Source organism: Leptodactylus fuscus, chromosome 1 (genome assembly GCF_031893055.1).
Source record: "Leptodactylus fuscus isolate aLepFus1 chromosome 1, aLepFus1.hap2, whole genome shotgun sequence".
NCBI classification, from domain to species: Eukaryota; Metazoa; Chordata; class Amphibia; order Anura; family Leptodactylidae; genus Leptodactylus; species Leptodactylus fuscus.
In genome coordinates, this window is record NC_134265.1 from 39,988,187 (window position 1) to 40,011,613 (window position 23,427).

Here is a 23,427-nt window from a genome sequence, read left to right on the forward strand (position 1 = left end):
ATTAATGTCCCCCTCAAGTTGCCCCCACGGTTTAATGTTCCCTTCCAGTTGCCCCCACAGTTTAATGTCCCTCTCTGGTTGACCCAATTTAATGTTCCCCACCAGCTAACCCCACAGTTTAATGTCCCCCTCTACTTGCCTCCAGTGTAAACTGGGGCAGCTGGAAGGGGACATTAAACCGTGGGGATAACTTGAGAGAGATTTTATACTGTGGGGACAATTTAAGGAGAACATTATAATGTGGGGGGGGGTATATAATATTAGGGTTATTGTGTGGGGATCATAAAGAGAAATGGATCAAAATGGATCATAATGGGCGGATTCCATTTAGAAGTGGGTGGAGCTAAATTTGCTGCATATTTTGTCCCTCTTTCTGTTCTTTGAAAGTTAGGAGATATGTATAATAGTCCACATAAAACACAATATTACAGTGTCTACTGTATATTCATATACGTTTGTAGCAGGATTATAATAGTTGCCATTATCTTTGTGCAAAATGGATAGCATGATAGCAGAGATATTGTTGTCTACGGGGGGAGTTTTATAGTAGATATATTCTTTTGCATAGGAGGCCACTTTATAGCAGCTATATTCTTATTCTTGCCTATTGGGGCTGTATTATACTAGCTGCTACCTACAGTATACTAAACAACTGTTGAATGACTGAGGTACGTTCTATATAATTCCACATACTGTAGATAATCATTTCTGGTAGTAAGGCTCGCAGGGCCAGTAGACAGACATAATACCAGAGAGTCTGATGGATAATGCACAGAACCTTGAGAGCATTTACTGGGAAAAGCAGTTTGTGTCTTCAGAGACAAAGCCACTGGGCACTGCCACATGCCTGGATGCTGATTACCTAAAGATTATATTGATGATGTAATAAAAACTCGCTCTGTTTAGCTGCACTGGGGCAACCAGACAGAGATTAGAGAAAATAAAGTCAAGAAGAATAAACATCGAAAGCAGTGGGAAAACTGGAGAGCGGCCTCCGCTCATTACATCAGCCTCAATGCACCGATTCCAGGCAGAACAGATGAGGAAAGTCTTCTAGGATGAATCCTTTGTTCTAAGGAGAGACGTACTGGGATGATGCACGGGAATTAAAGGGTAACTCCAAGTAAAATACAGAATGGTCATATATTTTATTAGTGTATTAGATATTCTACTGCACATCTGTCATGGTTATTAGGCAAAATATTCATGTATGAAAACAATGAGAGAGTTCACAAGCATCAGCGTCATTTGTAAGAAAGGGGCGGGGCTGTGACTACCTGTCTATCAGTTTCACAAAAGTAAAGTAGTCACCAGGTCACATTTCAATGCACATAAATCTAACTATATTTACTAATATTATAATACCTCTTATTTCCTAGAATCTGGGGGGGGGATAGTTTGAACCATAAAGATTGTTTGGTGCAGGGGTCTGATCCCATATAATAACCACCGTTAGCTTTCTTTCTTACTCCCTTTCGGTATGCCTTTGGAGTGTGGGAGGAGACTCATGCAAATACAGGGCGAACATACAAACTCCTTTCAGATGTTGTCCTTGGAAGGATTTGAACCCAGAGCTCCAGCACTGCAAGGCCACCATGTTGCCTACTTTCTGATCTAGTTTACTATAGCTATCAATTAATGTTATAAATGAGTTTAGCCACCCACAGTCTCATACCTCATTTGACTGGGACATAGCCAAGGTGTAATTTGAAGTTCCTGGACCTCAATGCAAAATCTACAATGGGGCCCCTAGCTGGTAAATTTTATGGGGTCAAAAATTAGTAAACCCTAAAAATAGACAACCTTACCATATGCCGGTCTATATTTTACCTACATATTGAAGATATCTCCACCATATACGTCAAGACAACTCAGTCTGTACCGTACAGTACATTGCTTATTGCTAATATATGCAAAGAGAAGCTTCTATAATGTACAGTAATAGAGCTGTAGAAGACTCAACATATCAGCCTGTCAGTCTATGTGTGGAAATATCAGCTTGACTCGATTACTCCCTCTCTTGGTCTAAAATTAGCTCTCCCTTCCATACCTGACACTTTAATTGCTTGTGTGTTTGTGGAGCGTTAAGGCGCTGCCAGGAAAGGACTTTGAACTGAGCATCAAAGCAGCACACAGCAATGTAATGCAGAAACCTCCTCACTGCTTCACAAAGACCAAAGCAGGACTTACTGCGAGCAAGTATGGTAGTCTGCTGAAGAAAATGCATTATCTGTCTATCTATCTATCTCCTATCTATCTATCTATCTATCTATCTATCTATCTATCTATCTATCTATCTATCTTCTACACCAAACAATAAAAAAGACAAGAAATAAATCTGCATGGTATCTATTGTAACTGAGCACAAGTCACAGGACCCTGCCTCAATATGTAGACCATGCAAAATTGCTAAAATAAGCTGTCTCTTTTTGCAATGTTCTATATATTCTATCTACTGTCTACCATCATTTAAAAAAAAAAAAAAAAATCAATCCTCAGGCCCAAGGCTCTGGTTAAAAATTTCAAGAAAAAGCTTCTATCTATCTATCTATCTATCTATCTATCTATCTATCTATCTATCTATCTATCTAGTTTCTATTTGTTTTTATCTTAAAAGGGTTTTCTGACCCCAAATCAACTTGAAACTGATGATCTATCCTATCTGTGCAGGATCTGGATGTCCGATATTACAGACCACATATTATCTATCCTATGGATAGGTTATCAGTATGAAAACTTGATTTGCAGCCAGACAAGCCTTTTATAGTTGAAGTTACTGTACAGAGAAAATATGGACTATTGGTAACATTTTTAGCTTATTTGCAGTCCATCCATTATGTAGACTTTTCAATCAAGTCTATTTTCCTTCTACAAATTGCACACAAAAAACAAGACAAATATCAGCTGTACTATTCAGTCCTGTACTATTCAGTCCTGTACTATTCAGTCCTGTACTATTCAGTCCTGTACTAGTCTGTCCTGTACTAGTCTGTCCTGTACTATTCTGTCCTGTACTATTCGGTCCTGTACTATCCAGTCCTGTACTATTCTGTCCTGTACTATTCAGTCCTGTACTATTCAGTCCTGTACTATTCTGTCCTGTACTATTCTGTCCTGTACTATCCGGTCCTGTACTATTCTGTCCTATACTATTCTGTCCTGTACTATTCGGTCCTGTACTATTCGGTCCTGTACTATTCGGTCCTGTACTATTCTGTCCTGTTCTATTCTGTCCTGTACTATTCTGTCCTGTACTATTCAGTCCTGTACTATTCTGTCCTGTACTATTCTGTCCTGTACTATTCTGTCCTGTACTATTCTGTCCTGTACTATTCGGTCCTGTACTATTCAGTCCTGTACTATTCTGTCTTGTACTAGTCTGTCTTGTACTACTCGGTTCTGTACTATTCTGTGCTGTACTATTCAGTCCTGTACTATTCAGTCCTGTACTATTCTGTCCTGTACTATTCTGTCCTGTACTATTCGGTCCTGTACTATTCGGTCCTGTACTATTCTGTCCTGTTCTATTCTGTCCTGTACTATTCGGTCCTGAACTATTCGGTCCTGTACTATTCTGTCCTGTTCTATTCTGTCCTGTACTATTCGGTCCTGTACTATTCGGTCCTGCACTATTCTGTCTTGTACTACTCAGTCCTGTACTATTCTGTCCTGTACTATTCTGTCCTGTACTATTCGGTCCTGTACTATTCTGTCCTGTACTATTCTGTCCTGTTCTATTCTGTCCTGTACTATTCTGTCCTGTACTATTTGGTCCTGTACTATTCAGTCCTGTACTATTCTGTCTTGTACTAGTCTGTCTTGTACTACTCGGTTCTGTACTATTCTGTGCTGTACTATTCAGTCCTGTACTATTCTGTCCTGTACTATTCTGTCCTGTACTATTCTGTCCTGTACTATTTGGTCCTGTACTATTCTGTCCTGTTCTATTCTGTCCTGTACTATTCGGTCCTGTACTATTCTGTCCTGTACTATCCGGTCCTGTACTATTCTGTCTTGTACTATTCAGTCCTGTACTATTCTGTGCTGTACTATTCAGTCCTGTACTATTCTGTCCTGTACTATTCTGTGCTGTACTATTCAGTCCTGTACTATTCTGTCCTGTACTATTTGGTCCTGTACTATTCTGTCCTGTTCTATTCTGTCCTGTACTATTCGGTCCTGTACTATTCGGTCCTGTACTATTCGGTCCTGTACTATTCGGTCCTGTACTATTAGTCCTGTACTATTCTGTCTTGTACTACTCAGTCCTGTACTATTCTGTCTTGTACTATTCAGTCCTGTACTATTCTGTCATGCACTATTAGTCCTGTACTATTCTGTTTTTTACTATTCAGTCCTGTACTATTCTGTCATGCACTATTAGTCCTGTACTATTCTGTTTTTTACTATTCAGTCCTGTACTATTCAGTCCTGTACTATTAGACCTGTACTATTCTGTCCTGTATTATTTGGTCCTGTACTATTCGGTCCTGTACTATTAGTCCTATACTATTCTGTCTTGTACTATTCAGTCCTGTATTATTCAGTCCTGTACTATTAGTCCTGTACTATTCTGTCTTGTACTATTCAGTCCTGTATTATTCAGTCCTGTACTATTAGTCCTGTACTATTCTGTCTTGTACTATTCAGTCCTGTATTATTCAGTCCTGTACTATTAGTCCTGTACTATTCTGTCTTGTACTATTCAGTCCTGTATTATTCAGTCCTGTACTATTAGTCCTGTACTATTCTGTCTTGTATTATTCAGTCCTGTATTATTCAGTCTTTGCATATGGTCTACTAGAAATTATTACACTCTACTATACCTTTGTGTCCAGCAACCACTTAGTATTTTATTTAGATGCCATACAAACACTACAGCTGGTTTATCCTAGGTTTAATCTATCACTTCCCATATGAAGCTTGAACCAGTGTAGAGCTCCCCCTATCCATGATCACAGCAATAACAACAACAATGAGGAAGCTGATGTACTGTATATCTGCAACAGCAACAATGAAGGCGGAAGGGGAGAGAACGGGAGAGTATCTATTGAAGGTGCAGAGGGAAAAGTTCTCTCCCCCCCCCCCCCCCCCCACAAAGGTTCTTATGTCACATATTATATACCACTATTCTAAACTGTACACAGCAGGTAGGGGCCCTATTGCAGATTTTCCAAGCTTCAGAGTAGAAGGCTAAGATCTATAGCATTAGTGAAATGATTTTAGAATGGAGGGCTCTTTCTACAAGGCCTCCATTTTTTTTATACCGCAAAAATTTATAGAGAGTTTTTTGACATGGTCAAAGATTTTTCAGGCTGACACATCCAATACTTGAATTTGTGCTGCAGATTTGCAGCTTTTACTGTTGTGAATCTGCATGCAGATTAATGGGAGTCTGTCACCAGAAACCAGCATATCAACCCAGCTCTACAGATAGATAGGTTAGGATCACAAGAACCCAGCATATCAACCCAGCTCTACAGATAGATAGGTTAGGATCACAAGAACCCAGCATATCAACCCCGCTCTACAGATAGATAGGTTAGGATCACAAGAACCCAGCATATCAACCCAGCTCTACAGATAGATAGGTTAAGGTCACCAGACCCAGCATATCAACCCAGCTCCACAGATAGATAGGTTAGGCTCGCCAAAGCTAAGCATATCAACCCAGCTTTACAGATAGATAGGTTAGGCTCACCAAAGCTCAACCTATCAACCCAGCTCAACAGATAGATAGGTTAGGCTCATCTGAATCAAGCAGTGTTTTCCCCTTGTGAATTGCTGCCTCCATTACTGAGATATCACCGTTACCTATCTGGATCAATAACCATACCCTTATTGTTCCAAAGAGCTAATTTTTATGTTGACAAAGTTTGTGATATTTTGGCAATGGAGGCAGCCAATCAGCAAAAGGGTAAACCCTGTTTGATTCAGGTAACCCTACCCTATCAGGACTGGGTTCATATGATGTGCTCTGGTGACAGACTCCCTTTAATGGCTCCCCATCATGGTTGCTGCAACCACCACCAAGTCAATTCCTATTTTCTGCAACAAAGATTTCAAACCTGCTCAGAAAAACATCTGTTCTATATGTGTGAACGGTTCCCATTATAGACAGTGTTGGGGATACATGTGGTTTTCACACAAATTTCTAAGCAGAATATGTGCTAAAATCAATGTCATATGTAAACTGTGCGAAGAGGCCCCTAAAGATAATGTGTTGTTATTTTATTTTTATATCCTATTAATATTATAAATGTGAAAGTTTGTGAGTTTGGATGTTTGTGGGTTTGCATGTTCGGATGTTTGTTAGTCAATCACGCAAAACCCGCTCGACCGATTTGGCTGAAATTTTCCACAAACATAGTTAATACACCCCATTGCGCAATAGGCTACTTTTCGTCACAATAGCGCACATACGTTTTTCCCAGGACCCCCACAAACCCCAAACTCACATCACTATCTCTGCAATCTCACACACTTTGGACCCCGATTTGGCTGAAATTTTCCACAAACATAGTCCCTACACTCGATTGCGCAATAGGCTACTTTTCGTCACAATAGCGCACATACGTTTTTCCCAGGACCCTTTGGATGTTCGGATGTTTGGCGGTCAATCACGCAAAAACCGCTCCACCGATTTGGCTGAAATTTTCCATAAACATAGTCCCTACACTCGATTGCGCAATAGGCTACTTTTCGTCACAATAGCGCACATACGTTTTTCCCAGGACCCTTTGGATGTTCGGATCTTTGGCGGTCAATCACGCAAAAACCGCTCCACCGATTTGGCTGAAATTTTCCACAAACATAGTCCCTACACTCGATTGCGCAATAGGCTACTTTTCATCACAATAGCGCACATACGTTTTTCCCAGGACTCTTTGGATGTTCGGATCTTTGGCGGTCAATCACGCAAAAACCGCTCCACCGATTTGGCTGAAATTTTCCACATAGTCCCTACACTTGATTGCGCAATAGGCTACTTTTCGTCACAATAGCGCACATAAATTTTCCCAGGACCCCCACAAAACCCAAACTCACATCACTATCTCTGCAATCTCACACACTTTGGACCATAGCAAGCCACAAAATTCATATTGCCCCCTACAGCAGAGGTCAGCAACCCCTGGCACACATGCCAAGAGTGGCACTCCTGCCATATTTCACTGGCATGCCAGCAGCACAGGACCTGCAAGAGTTAAATAAAGTCTCTGCTAGAGCTGAGGCATAAGGACACTCCCCTTTGCGAGATGTGCAGGAAACCCAGGGGGTGGAGCTTAGTCGCTCAAGCCTCTGCCTGCTATAGTGATAGCTCCTGCCGAAGCTGCTAGCAAACTGAAAGTAAGAAACACACAGCTCCCTTCCTTTACTTCCTATTCTCATTAATGTCAGGCATGGGGTTATTAGTTTAGTGTTAGTAACTCCATGTACCTCACATTAATAGGAATAAACCCCATCATGTCCCTCATATTAACCCCTGTGTGCCCCATATAAAGGTTACTAATATGTGAGACATATGGAGGTACTAATAAAAGACCTCAGTAATGAAGATACTTAATTATTACCTCCAAGTCTCTCACATATCAGTAACTACAGATGAGCGAGTACTGTTGGGATCAGCCGATCTGAACAGCACGCTCCATAGAAATGAATGGATGCACCTGGTACTTCCGCTTGGACGTAGCCAGCGCGCTTAACCCCCCGCGTTCCGGCTACGTCCATTCATTTCTATGCGAGCGTGCTGTTCGGATCGGCTGATCCCAACAGTACTCGCTCATCTCTATCAGTAACTCTTACACTGTGGTTAATGTGAGGGACATGATGGGGTTAATTGCTATTAATAAGAGGCACATGGAGTTACTAAACTGTCATGCACAGGGCCAGACTTTATGTTGCTTACTCAAGAGTATCCTGTGCCCAAAACTTACATGTACTGGCGGAAAAAAAACAAATCATACAATGTCGTATATCGAAGTATATTAACCTGAAATATCTCTGTCCCAAAGACACTATGTACAGTTTATACCAACACCGTATAGCGGCTGAAATACAAATTACATTCAACACAAAAGTCTCATGTGCTCTCAGAATTACAGCAACAACAAGATACACAGTTACATTTTATATCCCATACCTTATACACAGTACGAAAACCTTACCCGTGCCTGTATATACCCACTTCTACAATCACCGCAGACGAAGTCGCGGGTACCAGCTAGTATATATATATATATATATATATATATATATATATATATATATATATATATACAAATAATGTTTCCACCATCTAACAGATCTGTCCCTGATATATCCATTGCAGTCTCAGGCCTTACTATAACTCCTAGGCAGCATGCCCGCTGCCTTGGGGTCATATTTGACGCAGACCTTTCCTTCACCCCTCATATTGAATCACTTGCACGTTCATGTCACCTCCACCTCGAAAACATCTCCAGAATACGCCCTTTCCTTACCAGAGATACACTGAAGACACTTATTGTCTCTCTGATTCATTCTCGCCTTGACTACTGTAACTCCTTACTAATCGGTCTTCCCCTCACTAAACTCTCTCCTCTACAATCTATTCTGAATGCAGCAGCCAGGCTCATCTATCAGGCTAGACGCTACAGCGATGCCTCCGGTCTGTGCCAGTCACTACATTGGCTGCCTATTCATTATAGAATAAAATATAAAGTTATTACTCTCATCCACAAGGCTCTCCATAATGCCGCACCTCCCTACATTTCTTCCCTCATCTCTGTCTACCGCCCAACCCATGCTCTCCGCTCACTCAATGACCTAACACTTACATCCTCTATTATCAGAACCTCCCATGCTCGTATACAAGACTTCTCCCGAGCTGCACCACTTCTCTGGAATGCTCTACCCCGGACAATAAGATTAACTCCCAACTTCTACAGTTTCAAACGCAAACTAAAGACGCATCTTTTCAGACAAGCCTATCACAATTCCTAATGCGCACAAAATTGTCTGAACACTGTATAAGCAATGCTGCCCCTGCTACCTCTTGTGTCACCCTCTCTACCTAATAGATTGTAAGCTCTTTTGAGCAGGGCCCTCAGTCCCATTGTGTGAAATGACGTTCTTTGTTATGTATGTCTGTATCTGAACCCTATAAATTGTACAGCGCTGCGGAATATGTTGGCGCTATATAAATAAAATGTATTATTATTATATATATATATATATATATATATATATATATATATATATATATATATTTCTAAATAATATATTTCTATGCATATAATAGCTCAAAGCAGGGTGGACAAAAACCCAACTGTATACATTTTTCTTTCTATAGTGATGTAGATATCACTTAACAGTTCATTATATTGGAAGAGATTAATGCCATCTGCTTTATTATACGTTTGCTTTTCTTGCCATCTTAATACGCGTTTCACCCACTCATTCTCTCTCTCTCTTCATCCATCTGGTGCAATACACATCATATCACATATGGAGGGGCCAATCTTCAATAATGATGGATACATCTGTAGACTTACTCTAGGCTCTCGTAAAGCCAATTTTATACTTTGTTCTCTTTTCTCTGTCACCTCTTCACATTCAAAATTCCACATAGGGGAAATTGCCCGCACGAAATGACAGAAAGAAAAAAAAAACTGGCGCTGTGACGGTGGTTCAATCTCTAGTGCCTGATGGGCTAGGCCTCGTCCAGGTCTCCAACATGGCTTTGTTCAAAGGAACTGACTCAGTGAGAAAGAGATAAAAGGCAACTTAATAAAGCCTGATTTGTTCTCTTCTTCCTTTGTGTTCTCTTTGTGTGTTGAGAGGACTTGATTATTCCTCCACATACATGTCATTTTCAGTCCAGTCATCTCTATGGAGCTAGTGAGACATTATATTGGTTTCGACTGAATTCTCCAGACTTGAAAGACTCTTACAGAAATGACTACCCAGATCTTAAGGAAACCCTATGGAAAATAAGCAAATTGACTGGATAAATCCCATATAGATGATGCAGAGTTGAGTTTCACCAATGGAGCACAGTTGAGTAACCATAGTCAATGGAACCCAATGTGTTAAAGTTCACGTTTTACTATACAAATGCAAAGCCAAATTCCCAAAAATGATTTAATGGGATGTGTTTTTGTTATCTACGGTTGAAAAAGACCTTAGAAATTCTAACAAAAAACCCTAATATAATATAATAATATAGAGATAACATATTATAACAAGAACATATAAAAATATTATATAACTCATTTAATGCCATACAGCTGCGTCTTAACATGTTGCGATATCCATATATATACTGTTGCTTTGTTATATTTCACACACTTACAGAAGCAAATCTATGGAACCATATTGTAATAAATAACCAATACCATACAGACTCGGAGAACTTTCCGACAAAGTAGAAGTGACCTTGTAATTTAGGAAAATCTACTATGTTATCGTAACTCCCTATCTAATGCAGATAAATACAGCTCCGAAAAGTTGAATGTGAAACACAACTCTGCTATATCTGTATGCCGTCAAATCGATTAGCCTATTTAAAGGGTTGCAAAATAATGGGTATTGGGTATAAACATAAATTGTAAAAAAAAAGTATATATATATATATATATATATATATATATATATATATATATATATATATATATATAAATAACTCCCACGTACTCACCGTCATGTGTCAGTATTTCACTATCTTCTCCATTTTATCTATTTTAAGCAGTAAGGTTTTCTCCAAAACCAAATCCCCAGTAAATCATACTCTCAACGATTCTTCCCGCTCACTTTTTTAATGGACAAAGCCAGAAAGCTTCATGAACACATTTTATACTCGACGTTTATTGTAGCTAGTATGTTCTTTTGAATCTCAACGTTCCAAACCCCACTCGATCTTAGGGGGATGACATGTGCCAGGCACAACACAGAAAAAAAAAATATCACTGTAAAAACGTAACCACCAGTTCCCAAAGCCAAATATTAAATTTATATTGTACGTGAGATAAAATCGTCTTACGTTTTGGTGTATATGCAATATTTGACTTTGTCATTCACTTTTTTTAATATCAGAAAAAATTTAAACAAGGATAAAAAAAAACAAACAACAACAACAACCAGACATAGGCATTAATAAAGGTGTGGGTCGAAAATATACAAAAAAAGTAACAAGAAAAATTTGGAAAAATTGGCTTCATGTATGTACAGTATGTATACGTAGTGTTAACTATGACATAGCAAAATTTAAAAAGGGATAAAAAAAAAAAAAAAAAAAATCAACCTGACATAGACATTAGTAGAGACGTGGGCCAAAACTATACAAAAAAAATTACAAAAAATGTGGGAAAATTGCCTTCACATATGAACAATATGTGTCAATCATGTTTTGGCCCATCATGGAAAAAGTTTTAAAAGAAAGAGAAAAAAAAAATCAAACCGACATAGATATCAATCAAGGTGAGGGTTGAATCTATATAAAAAAAATTCGAAAAGAAAATGGGAAAATTGGCCTTGTCATTCATGGTTTTTTTTTACTATGACATGGCAAAAGTTAAAAAGGATTTAAAAAAAACAACCCTAAAAACTGATCTAGACATCAAAGTTGAAATTACACAAAAATTGGATTCATGTATGTGCAAAATGTGCCTGCGTCATTCAAGCATTTACTATGACGTGGCAATAGTTAAAAAAAAAAAAAGGATTAAAAAAATCAAACTGGCATAGAGATTGATCTTACTGTGGGTCAAAACGGTACAAAAAACGTAGACAAAACAAAAATCCACTAATAAACTAATAATATTTCTTAAATAATTTTTGAACTTAAGCTTACGGAGCTGCAGGTCTCATAGGGTGAAACAAATTTCAATACTAAATCTTATCTTCAGCTAAATCTACTGAGTCATGTTATCTCTGCGAGGACTCGAGAGAGAATTAAAGAACCCGGTTACATTTCCGACAGATATTTATTAACTTATTATTATTATGACGGCACCAACATATTCCATGACGCTGTATACAGATTACAGTCACTTGTATCAGTCCCTGCCCCCAGTAGGGCTCACAATCGAATTTACCTATCTCTCCGTAACTTTAACTGGAAACCGACATTGACTTATCGGGTCATTTTTGGAATTTCGGAGGAAAGCGGCCTACTCAAAGTACAAGTACATCCAAACTTCATGCAATAGGTATTAGTATTATATTTTTCTATATAGCTTTTATTATTATTTTTATTATTTTAGAAAATACTTTAATAGGGAAAAATATGGAATGTAATATTTTATAAAAGTTATAGAACTTATATAAAGTTCTCTTGTCTGGACTCAATCACTATCTTACTATTAGATAATATACACACTGTAAATGGGTATAGAACAAGAAACATACGGTAATCTCAAGAGTGCAAACTGAAGGTCAACTTTTTTATTTTTATTATACAAAAAATACAACATGTCGTATAATATTTACATTTACAAAGAGATTTTTTAATCTAAAATTTCTACTCCACCGCTATGCCCAATGGGAAAAAAGGCAAAAAATAAATAAAAGAGAAGGGGAAGGAGGGGGGATATTGAGGGGGAGTAGCATCAAGTTTTTAATGCACCACCTGCTCGAGGACTCAAAAGAAAATGGTTTGATCCTCTCTATGTTAATAGCAATGAAAGTCGTAAGTGAAAACGGTCTGAAAAAGCATCAAATGTATATATATATATATATATATATATATATATATACATATATATATATATATATATATATATATCTTATAATATACATATTATAAGATATATATATATATATATATATATATATATATATATATATATTACAATATATAATATATATATATATATATATATATATATATATATATATATATATATATAATATTAAAAATATATTAAAAATATAATAAATCTAAAATAATAATAATAATAATAATAATAATAATAATAATAATAATAATAATAATAATAATAATAATAATAATAATAAATGAAAATATTTTAATCCCGTATCTACAGTAGATAGTACTGCCTTTATTAGCTAGGTATGTTACAGTATATTATAAATAAAATTAACCAAGTTATTTCATGACCTGTAGGTGTCAGGTTTCTTAAGGTTGTCAGCTATGATTTTTTAGTCCTACCACTAGTCTTAGTATGACAGCCCCACACTCATGATTAATTAAAGTACATATAATTTTTTATATTTTTTTTATAATGAAAAGCAAAGAAAAAGCATCTCATCTTAGAAACTTAAGCCGCAGTTTGATTTCGTTTTGGCCTGTATTGATTAACCGCTGTATTGACACCATTAATAATGTACATCTGTAGTATGAACCATCTATAGGACTGATTCCCCCACTATACTCTATGGCTGTCATGATACTTAAAGGAGTATTGATATACTTATTATTAAGTGTTCCTTGCCATTTCAGTTGTATGAAATTTCCTAACCTTGAAACATCCTAGTCGTGTAACCTTCATTTTCGCTATTGTTAACATGAAGCTGTGACCCCTTTAGAATCTATCACTTTGCCAAGCACAGCGTCTTGGATAGGAGCTAAAAAAAAAAAAAAAAAAATACGGATTGCAATATATCTTTTGACAAGCTTCATTTAGCAGGGGGAAAGGTATGAGAGATGTGCACCTTACACAGATGCTACACTGCATCTTTCAGTTATGTGTGCAATTCTTTTTGAACTTCCACCCACTCTATTGGAAAATATTGGGGTAAAGATTTGAAACAAGGTTGAAAAATCATAAAAATGTACCTGTGTACCAAACCCATAAAACCATTATTGGGGTAAAGATTTGAAACAAGGCTCAAAAATAATGAAAATATTCCTCTCGTACCAAACCCATAGTCATATTTAAATACATATAATATTTTGTATAAGGGAACCCTTAAAATGTAATAAAAGTAGATCACACATTTTTTTTTTTTTTTTTTTAATGGAAATGACCACTTGGTAAATTTTGTCGAACCCAAAATGTTTTTTTTTTCTTTTTATTAAAAAACAAACAAAAAAACCCAACCCCTAAATTGTTGATTGGAAAGTCATTATATATTATTATTTTTTTTTATATATAAATTTTTTATTGTTTATAAATACTGGGTTAAACTTTTTAGGGCCAAAAAAATCAGAATGCAACTTCTAGTCTCTAACATCATGCAGAATATACACTGTCCAGACTAGAAATTTTTTTTAAAAAAATTGCCACATTGATATAAACACAGGACGTATTTAAAAAAAAAAAAAAATCCTAAATCCATTCATGCCAAGATTCATAGACTGTATTTTTTTGTCTACACAGCTACCGTCTCTCCAGAACCTTTGCAATCTGAAAGGATTTTTCTGACAAAATGCCACCCTGTGGTGGTAGCAGCAGCTTTCCAGCCAATTACATTCAACAAAAAAAATAGTTCATATTAAAAAATGATCATCTGCGTTACTGAAATACGGTGAAGGAAACAAAGACGTGTACACACTATTCAATTTTGCCATCAATACAAGTAATGGATTTAAAATCATGATGAACATTATGGAACTAAAATGACGTTGTGATTTACATAGAACTCAATCATTGACTAATTTTAATGTTATTGGCATGTTGCAATTTTTTGTGCGATTTTAACCTTTCGCTTGACAAATTTTCTAAATCTTTTTCAACTTGAGCTCGACTTTACTACCACAACCAATTATTACAATTGCATGTATTGCACTGAAATAGCCTTGCCATTAGTTTGCATCTGTCCAAACCAATTTACTAGATAAAGGTCACTGAAAAATGTTATACAAGTTCTGTCCCTTATCAAATAGCCTACTCCGAACCCCTCCCCTCGGTTGTCCGATGCCCCGATTATCACCTAACCCCCCTCCCAACCTTCGACAGACTTTTTCTTACCACCTATAAGTCATTATCTAGTTGGTATATTTTTATTATTCATAAGGGAAATGGCCATTTTGGTCAAGAGGAAACACAAAATAATTCCCAGATTTATTTGGCTATTTTAATCAAATTAATTTTTTTAAAGTGATTGGTACCCTTAGTTAAGTGGTAGCATTAAATCGTAATTCACAAAAGCTATAAAAAATTTAAAAACAACACCCATAGTAGACAAGTCACCATGAAGTCATATGGGCAAAAATTCTAGTTTTAGGAAATATCACATGAACTTCATATTTTATATGTATCTTTAGTAAGCACCACTGGGATGTTTTCTAATGGGCACTTTCCCATTCCAAGTCACCAAGTCACCACCCAAGGCCCTTTGCAAATGAGATGGTAATTTACTTTAACCACTATCTACCCTCATGACATCATGTAATGCTTACCTTAACCAAATCTCATAAATTCTTGACTTCCAAAGTCTACACTGTCTTTGCCTTCCTTTGATGTTCTGCCTTGCGTTGATCTGACCTTATGTCTTTGTAGTTCTCGGTGAATCGAGGTATGATTGGCAAAACTCAACTTTTTTTCCTTGAATTTCACTCAAGGTTGCTCAAGGTAAGGAACCGAGCTCTCCGAAAGATGACCAAAATATCATTCAGAGCCTTGGTATTAGGTATTGTTTTCGAATTGGCCAAGAAGCCTTTATTTTGGATGTTAGAACAGTCTTTAGCACTATGGCAAGTCAAGGTAGTCGTGTAGGATTACTTTGTGTAAGATTTTCAGCGAGAGGATTGATTTGTACATAATCTTTTAGAATTAAAGAGTAGAGTTCTGTTCCTCATCCTTATTCAAAGGAATATTCATGATACTAGTGAAAGGAGAACGAACCATGTCGCACAAGGAGATTGGATACTCTACATTTTTGTGTCATTGAGTTACAAGTTGTACATGCCTATTCAGAACAGTTAAACTGACAGGATAGAAGATAACTATGGCAGATGTCTGCTGAATCTTTTGATTGTAATACATTACAGGCCTAGCTTTAAAGCACGTATCAGCAATAAAACCTGACTCTGCCTATTGTGAAGGTCCTATATTTAGATTACTATAATTGAAAATTATTATACTAAATACCATTTGAAATTGCCTTTTGAATAACTTTAAAGATAATGCATTGGTATATGGCTGCCCAGAGAGCAGTTACATTTAGGTCTCTCAGAAGTCAGTTTCTAAGCGCACGAGGAGAGAGAGAGAGAGAGAGAGAGAGAGAGAGAGAGACGTATCACACAAGCGTGAAGTTATGAATGAATCGTCCAGTGGTTTAACTATCATTAGCTAACTGCATCTGTGGGTGGGTCATTGCCTATTTATCACTGGGGAATAGAAAACAAACCACAGACTATGACCGGCTGGTAATAGGCAAACTACAGAATTGCGTAAGGAACCTTCCCATGGCTGAACAGGTCAACTCTAATTAAAAAAATTACATGCGATTAATCTTTAATTACAGCAATCTAACGATGGCCAAGACCCATCACCCAACGTTCATCATCAAGAACGTCTTTTCCTTTTGTAAGTCGGATAAGAATGTTTATGTGGATCTTATTTTCAAGTTATTCTCTTCGATTACGGTCAACAAGGTCTACCACGGTGGATACTACAGTCTACCCACATCAAACTCAATGATGTGTCCAGCTTTCGAATGATGTTCCCTCTCTCTATAGGGTAGCATGGGTTAATCCCTATTTAAAGCTTCCCTCTCTAGTCATAGACAATAAATAAACTGAACTCCCTAAACTCTTTAATGCACTCTGTGACGGTATTAATTGGTAGGTTTGGACTATGTGCTGTTTCCGAGGTGCCTCTTGGAGAATATATCACCAGCTAATTAGCAGGCTATGAATCAATATTGAACAGCATTAAATATATAGCCTTTTCCATGAATACATCCAATGAGGTGCAATACCTTCCAGCCTCAACCCAAAGAAGTTGTAACGTTCTATTGTAAGATGTTTAATACACGTAGGTGAAAGATCTTGCTAAGAGCTTCTCACCCATGGAGAAAAAAGACCATTGAGTTGATACTTTTTTCCTACTGTATGTAGCCGGTCAAAAAAAAAAGACTGGAAGCCAAACACAAGTCTCATTCTTCGCACAGTTGTCATGCTTAGACCTCGCAACAATTAATCACCAGGGGCAAGCAAGTAATTTTTTCTGCTTGCCAGAGGCACATTTTTATCAGGATTAGCTAATAAATCAGATACACCCCAGAATGAGTAATAAGAGTTTGAACTGTTTCCAATCTAGGCAAAGCCTTTGGATAAAGCACCGTATAAGGGATCGGGTATTGTTTCACTTATACCATGAGATCCCAAGGAGCTTTCCTTTCCTACCAAAGGCTACAACATGTAGAAATCTGGCCAAGTTAACCCTTCGATAGGGTCACATTCTATTTAATTTAGCTGCAGGCTTTATCCTCCAATGGCTGTTTAGACAGTCTCTTACATACAACGAGCCAACCTGAAAATTCAGTCTTTAAATCTATTCAATGTATCCAGTCAACTCATCGGCGCTCGTTATTTTTGGCAAACGGATGATCTATTCAAAAGCTACCAAAAGAAAAAAAAATCTCTCGGAGTGTACAAGGGTGTGTTACTTTCCCTAATAAGAACAATGTGATGTTTTATTCAGCCCCCCTTTTTTTTTTCTAACATGTCCGACTGCCCGGAGAAGCTTTAATTGCAGGGTATTTGTCCATGTTCAGTTCAGTAAAGTATTGTCTTTTGATGATTGAACGTGGGCAGCTCTACAGGCTCAAATGCTAATGCTGCTTTGATAGATATACATGGCAATTCATCTCGGAGACAGCATTAACTTGCAGTAGTTGACTTAGACCACCATGTTATATCAAATAACATTTCAAGACTCCATAATTTTATGATCTATCTGGCTCCCAATGAATAAATAGCAAGTTACATGGCTCCCAAAGACTGCCGAGCGGCAGGTAACAATTGCCACATGGTGGAGAAATACAGGTAAGCTTTTACTGCTCTTCGTGGCACATGAATGACAGACTTCTTCTCCAAACCGAATGCAATAATGTGTTTTTCTTGTCAATATGACATTATCATTAGCATCATTTCCTGATAAAATTGCTTCCCCATTTAGTCCAGGATAATTCAGGTCCGTAGAACAACCATTTTTTTTTTTTTTTTTTTATAACATCATTGCATTTATCCTCCATATAGACACTGGAAGAGCAGTAAGCAGTGAATATACCAGCCCCCTGTATTGGCTTTTTGGATGCTTAGTGCATACTAGTAAAGTTTACATCTATAGAGGCCTTTGCCCTGAAAAAAATGAAGCATGGTGTCTGTGTATATGCTAATGAGTCTCTGTACGCACTGAGTCTCTTTCATGTATATTCTATTGAGCAAGGAATTTATAGAAATGTATATTCTTTTGTGAAGAGCTTGTGTCTGGGAGGTGATATGAAGCCTTGTTCTCGCTCTGCTTTTCAGTTCCCTCTCACTCTGCTCGCCAGATGTGCAGCACAAAGTTAAAGGAGCCGGTTCAGCACAGTTTCTACGGACAGCTCCTAAAGTCGCTTCGCCTAAGCTAGTAACAAAGTAAAGGGGCTTATAAGAAGGTCAGTTCAGCACCAGGTCAAGGGACAGCTCCCCATTGCCAGATAAGCAGGAAGCTTTCTTTTCTTTGTCACTCTGCAGCTCAGTATAGGATCCCATACTTTATTTCTTCTATATTTGCTAATTTTATTCTTCATATTTATTTCATGCAGTGTCAAATAATTGAATGGTCTGTGTTTTTAAATCCCATCCTATCTAATTTTACCCCATAACCACATGTGTAATGACAAAGTAAAAGCTGATTTAATATTGTCAGATCTGTTCCAACATCATGGCCAGCCCCCTCGCCTTCTATCTCTTCCCCAGATGTGCAGTCACAGAGTAAAAAGAGATTTAAGCCTGTCATTATATAGCGGCTCTATCGACAGATCTGTTCCATCTATTGCTGTTTCCAGATGTGCAATCACAAAGTAAAAAGAGGATTTAAAGGCTGCCCATCCATCCGGACAGCTCCTTTCCCTCAGTTCAGCACTAGGCTGAGTGGATAGCTCCTTTCCCTCAGTTCAGCACCAGGCTTAGTGCATAGTTCCTCTCCCTCAGTTCAGCACTAGGCTGTAAGGATAGCTCCTTTCCCTCAGTTCAGCACTAGGCTGTGTGGATAGCTCCTTTCCCTCAGTTCAGCACTAGGCTGAGTGGACAGCTCCTTTCCCTCAGTTCAGCACTAGGCTGAGTGGACAGCTCATTTCCCTCAGTTCAGCACCAGGCTAAGTGCATAGTTCCTCTCCCTCAGTTCAGCACTAGGCTGTGTGGACAGCTCATTTCCCTCAGTTCAGAACTAGGCTGAATGGACAGCTCATTTCCCTCCTATCCCTTACCCAGATGTGCAGTCACAAAGTTAAAGGGATAAGCAGCAGACAGTTGAGCGGACAGATCTTCTCCCACTATTTGCAATGTTCTCTACCTAAACTGCAAAGCCCCCCATCCCAGCCTGCCCTCCCCACATGCGCCGGCAGAAAAGTTAAGCAGGCAGCTGACCTTTGTGCATTCCAGTGAACCTGTCCTTCAGCACTGTCAGCTCGTAGATCTTGCCGAACTCCTCAAACAGAGGCTTCAGGTCCTTCTCGTCCAGATTGCGGGGGATCTGCCCAATGAAGAGCTTGATGGCATCATGATCCTTCATAGGGATGGTGGAAGTGCTCCCGGGACTGTGGTTTAATCCGTTCATGTGCCCGTTGGTGTTTGGGTTGCTGTGATTGCTGTTCAGGCTGCTATTGTCTGCTTGTCCGTTAGCTAACGTGGCCATCTTTATATACATAGAGGATCCTGTTGGCTTTTCTCTCTGTAACACGGTGTTTCTCTCTCTCGCACACATACACACTCTCTGTCTCCCCCTCTCTCTCCCTGCTCTGATCGGGCTTTTTTTTTATACATTGAACAGACAGGATCTGTGTCCTTTCCGTTTAAACAGGCAGGGCCGGCTCAACTCCCCGGAAGACTGAGGGGGGGTGGGTGTGGGGTTTGTGTGTGTTCTTTCTCTTAGGCACACAGCAGAGAGAGGCTGTCAGCCCGGGCTCAGTGGTACCTTCCAAGCAGCCCCTACTTAGAAATATAAGCTAGTCAATCTCCATTGTGCCCAGTGAGCAGGGGGCCAAGCAACCCTGCATTTTACTGCACGATTCTCTCCTAACATCCTCTCTTATTTTTAATGCTTTTTCTTTTTTTGCAAAATTATTATTAATGCTTTTTAACATTATTCAGCACAGCTCGTGGAGATTTCTATCTACCATTTTTCCATCTTCTTTTTTTTTTGATCTTATAATAAAGAGAAGCCGGAGTCTAAGCGTGAATTTTTCCTTCTCTACTATCCTGCCCGAACAACAGAGCTCAGCCAAGGGCTGGAAACGGCGCTTAGACACTCTAAGTATTCATCAGACCTCTATAATGTTCTGTGTTGTCTATAAATTGGTAGATCTGATTTGTGTGTTTGTGTGTTTTGTGTTGCTATTGTCACAGTCATTGATTCTCTATTTCTATATATTATACATATTACACATATGATAGATGTATTTGATTTCCAGTTATGGATGTATAATGTATACGGTTAAATGACAAATTCAGCTCTGCTCCATCTGTATAATGTGCATTGTATAATTATACAGGACATATACAATGTATATATTTAGCAGGAGGGTTTTATATAGGAAAGCTTGGACGCGGATGGATGTGGGTCTCTTTTAACTCAATAACTACTGGTGAATATAGGGAAGGCAACCCAGGCAGAGTGGGAGATGTTAAGTGGTACTAAAGGAGGGCAGGTTCTGTAGGTTATATTAAATAACTATTATAGAAGCATTAGATATAGATGTGAACCGAGATTTAAGGAGGCAGCCGTAGGATGGGTTACACGATGGGAGGAATGTGTAGAAGTAACAATTGCAAGACTACCTATACAATGAATGTAAACTTATGCCTCAGAATGCAAATAGTGAAAAGGATAATGTAGGTAAGAGACATCAAATGCATTTATTGTCGAGATGGCTCTGAGAGGCAGGCAGGAAGGGAAGGGTTAAATACTGGAAAGGGAGGGATTCGAGGCGAGAAAGGGAATGGGTTAAGCTTTGGATGGGGAAGGCAGGTTAATAAAAGGGAAGGCAAGGAGGCTGAGAAGAATGCAGTGGAGGAAAGGGTTAAATTAACCACAAGTTGCGGGAGAGAAGCGGCTTCTGCTCAGAGCTATGGGGCTGAAAGGATTAATAGGAGGTTGTGAAGAAGAATGGTGCTGGGATTAAGCAAAGGGAAGAGCAGCTCAGGAATAGACGGGGCATCATGGGGAATCATTGTGTGAGCTGAGATGTGGTTGTTAAAGGGTTATGTTACTGAAGCTGGATGGATGCAGGAGAAGGAGGAGGAGGGCGATCTAATGTGATGTGTACGGGAGCAGGGTGATCTTATATGTGTACAGGGGCAGGGTGATCTTATATGATGTGTACAGGAGCAGGGTGATCATATACAATGTGTACAAAAGCAGGGTGATCTTATGTGATGTGTACAGGGGCAGGGTGATCTTATGTGATGTGTACAGAAGCAGAGTGATCTTATATGTGTACAGGAGCAGGGTGATCGTATACGATGTGTACAGGAGCAGGGTGATCTTATATGATGTGTACAGGAGGAGGGTGATCTTACATTGTGTGTACAGGGGCAGGGTGATCTTATATGATGTGTACAGGGGCAGGGTGATTGTATATGATATGTACAGAGGCAGGGTGATCTTACATGAAGTGTACAGGGGCAGGGGGATCTTATATGATGTGTACAGGAGGAGGGTGATCTTATATGGTATGTACAAGAGGAGGGTGATCTTATTTGATGTGTACAGAAGCAGGGTGATTTTACATGATGTGTATAAGAGGAGGGTGATCTTATATTATGTTACAAGAGGAGGGTGATCTTATATGATGTGTACAGGAGCAGGGTGATCTTACATGATGTGTACAGGAGTAGAGTGATCTTACATTATGTGTGCAGGAGGACGGTGATCTTACATCATGTGTACAGGAACAAAGTGATCTGATATGCTGTGTACAGGAGCAGATTGATCTAATATGATGTGTACAGGACGTGGGTGATCTGATATGTTGTGGGGGGGTGATCTTATATGTGTACTGGAGGAGGATGATCGTACATGATGTGTACAAGATCAGTGTGATCTAATGTGATGTGTACAGGAGCAGGGTGTTTTTAAATGATGTGTGCAGAGGCTGGATAATCGTACATGATGTGTACAGGAACAGGGTGATCTCACATGATGTATAGGTAACTTATGCAAGGTAACCTAATATAATGTGTACAGGAGGAGGGTGATTTTACATGATGTGTACAGGAGCAGAGTGATCTTATGCTGTGTACAGGAGCAGTGTAATCTAATCAGTGTAATCAGTGTACAGAACATGTATGATATTACAGTATGTGTACAAAAGGAGGGTGATTTGTACAAGAGATGCATGACTGTATATGATGTGTACAGGAGCAGGATGATGTGTACATGAGATGCATGATTGTACATGATAAATACAGGGGTAGGGTGATGTTACACCACAGGTGTGGTCTTACATGAAGACTATAGGCATGTTCTTAATATAGACAGTACAGGGGTGATCTTTTATGGTTTACTGGGGATGGTTGTATATGCTACGTACACAAGGAGGGCGATTTTCTTACATGTTAACAGGATGGTGATGTTACATTGTACATGTGGGTGGGGAGGTTGACCTTAAAAGGTGTACAAGTGGAGAGTGATGGTATATGGTGTGTAGACGAGGGAGATGTTATATAATGTATTGAGGAGGGTGGACTTATGTGTACAGAAGGAGGATGATCTTATGTGATGTGCATAGGAGGTGGCTAGTCTTATATGATGGGTACAGAAGGAGGTTCATAGTGTACTGAGAAGGAGGGCAATCTTATATAATTTGTACAGGAACAGTATGATTTTATACAATGTGTACAGTAGAATGATATATGATATACAGTTGCACAGTAGCAATGCTTGGACATGAACAAGCATGGTGCCCATTTCTGTAAGGGCATAGGATGGACATCAATCACTTGGCATTCAAACAACCATATTACACACAAATTATTTAGTGGTGTGCTATGTTAGATGTGCACCGAGCTCACGTTAGCACTGCTACATCTGTATAATAGAAGAAAGTGATGTTATATAGTGTGTACAGTAGGGGGTGATATTATATGGTTTATAAAGTAGGCGAGTGATCTTATATGATGTTTATAGGACGATGGCGATCTTATTCAGTGTGTACAGGAGGAGAGATCTCACATGATGGGTATGGGAGGAAGGCAATCCAATATAATGTGTGCAGGAAGAATCTGATATTATATAATGTGTACAAATGATGTATACAGGAGGGAAGTGATCC

The 23,427-nt window shown here is 38.6% G+C and overlaps 1 protein-coding gene across 15 annotated transcripts in view; it reads right to left on the bottom strand.

Annotated features, from left to right (window-relative positions):
* CELF4 (CUGBP Elav-like family member 4) overlaps positions 1-19,929 on the bottom strand; it is a 908,448-nt gene extending 888,519 nt beyond the window's left edge. For all 15 annotated transcript variants that reach the window (XR_012715420.1, XM_075269750.1, XM_075269742.1 and 12 more), the window contains exon 1: positions 19,523-19,929. Coding sequence is in view for 14 of the 15 variants with exons in the window: in XM_075269750.1 (XP_075125851.1) it covers positions 19,523-19,859 (337 nt within the window). In the remaining variant the exon portion in view is untranslated. The remainder of the gene's footprint in view (positions 1-19,522) is intronic.
* Positions 19,930-23,427: the final 3,498 nt, after the last annotated feature.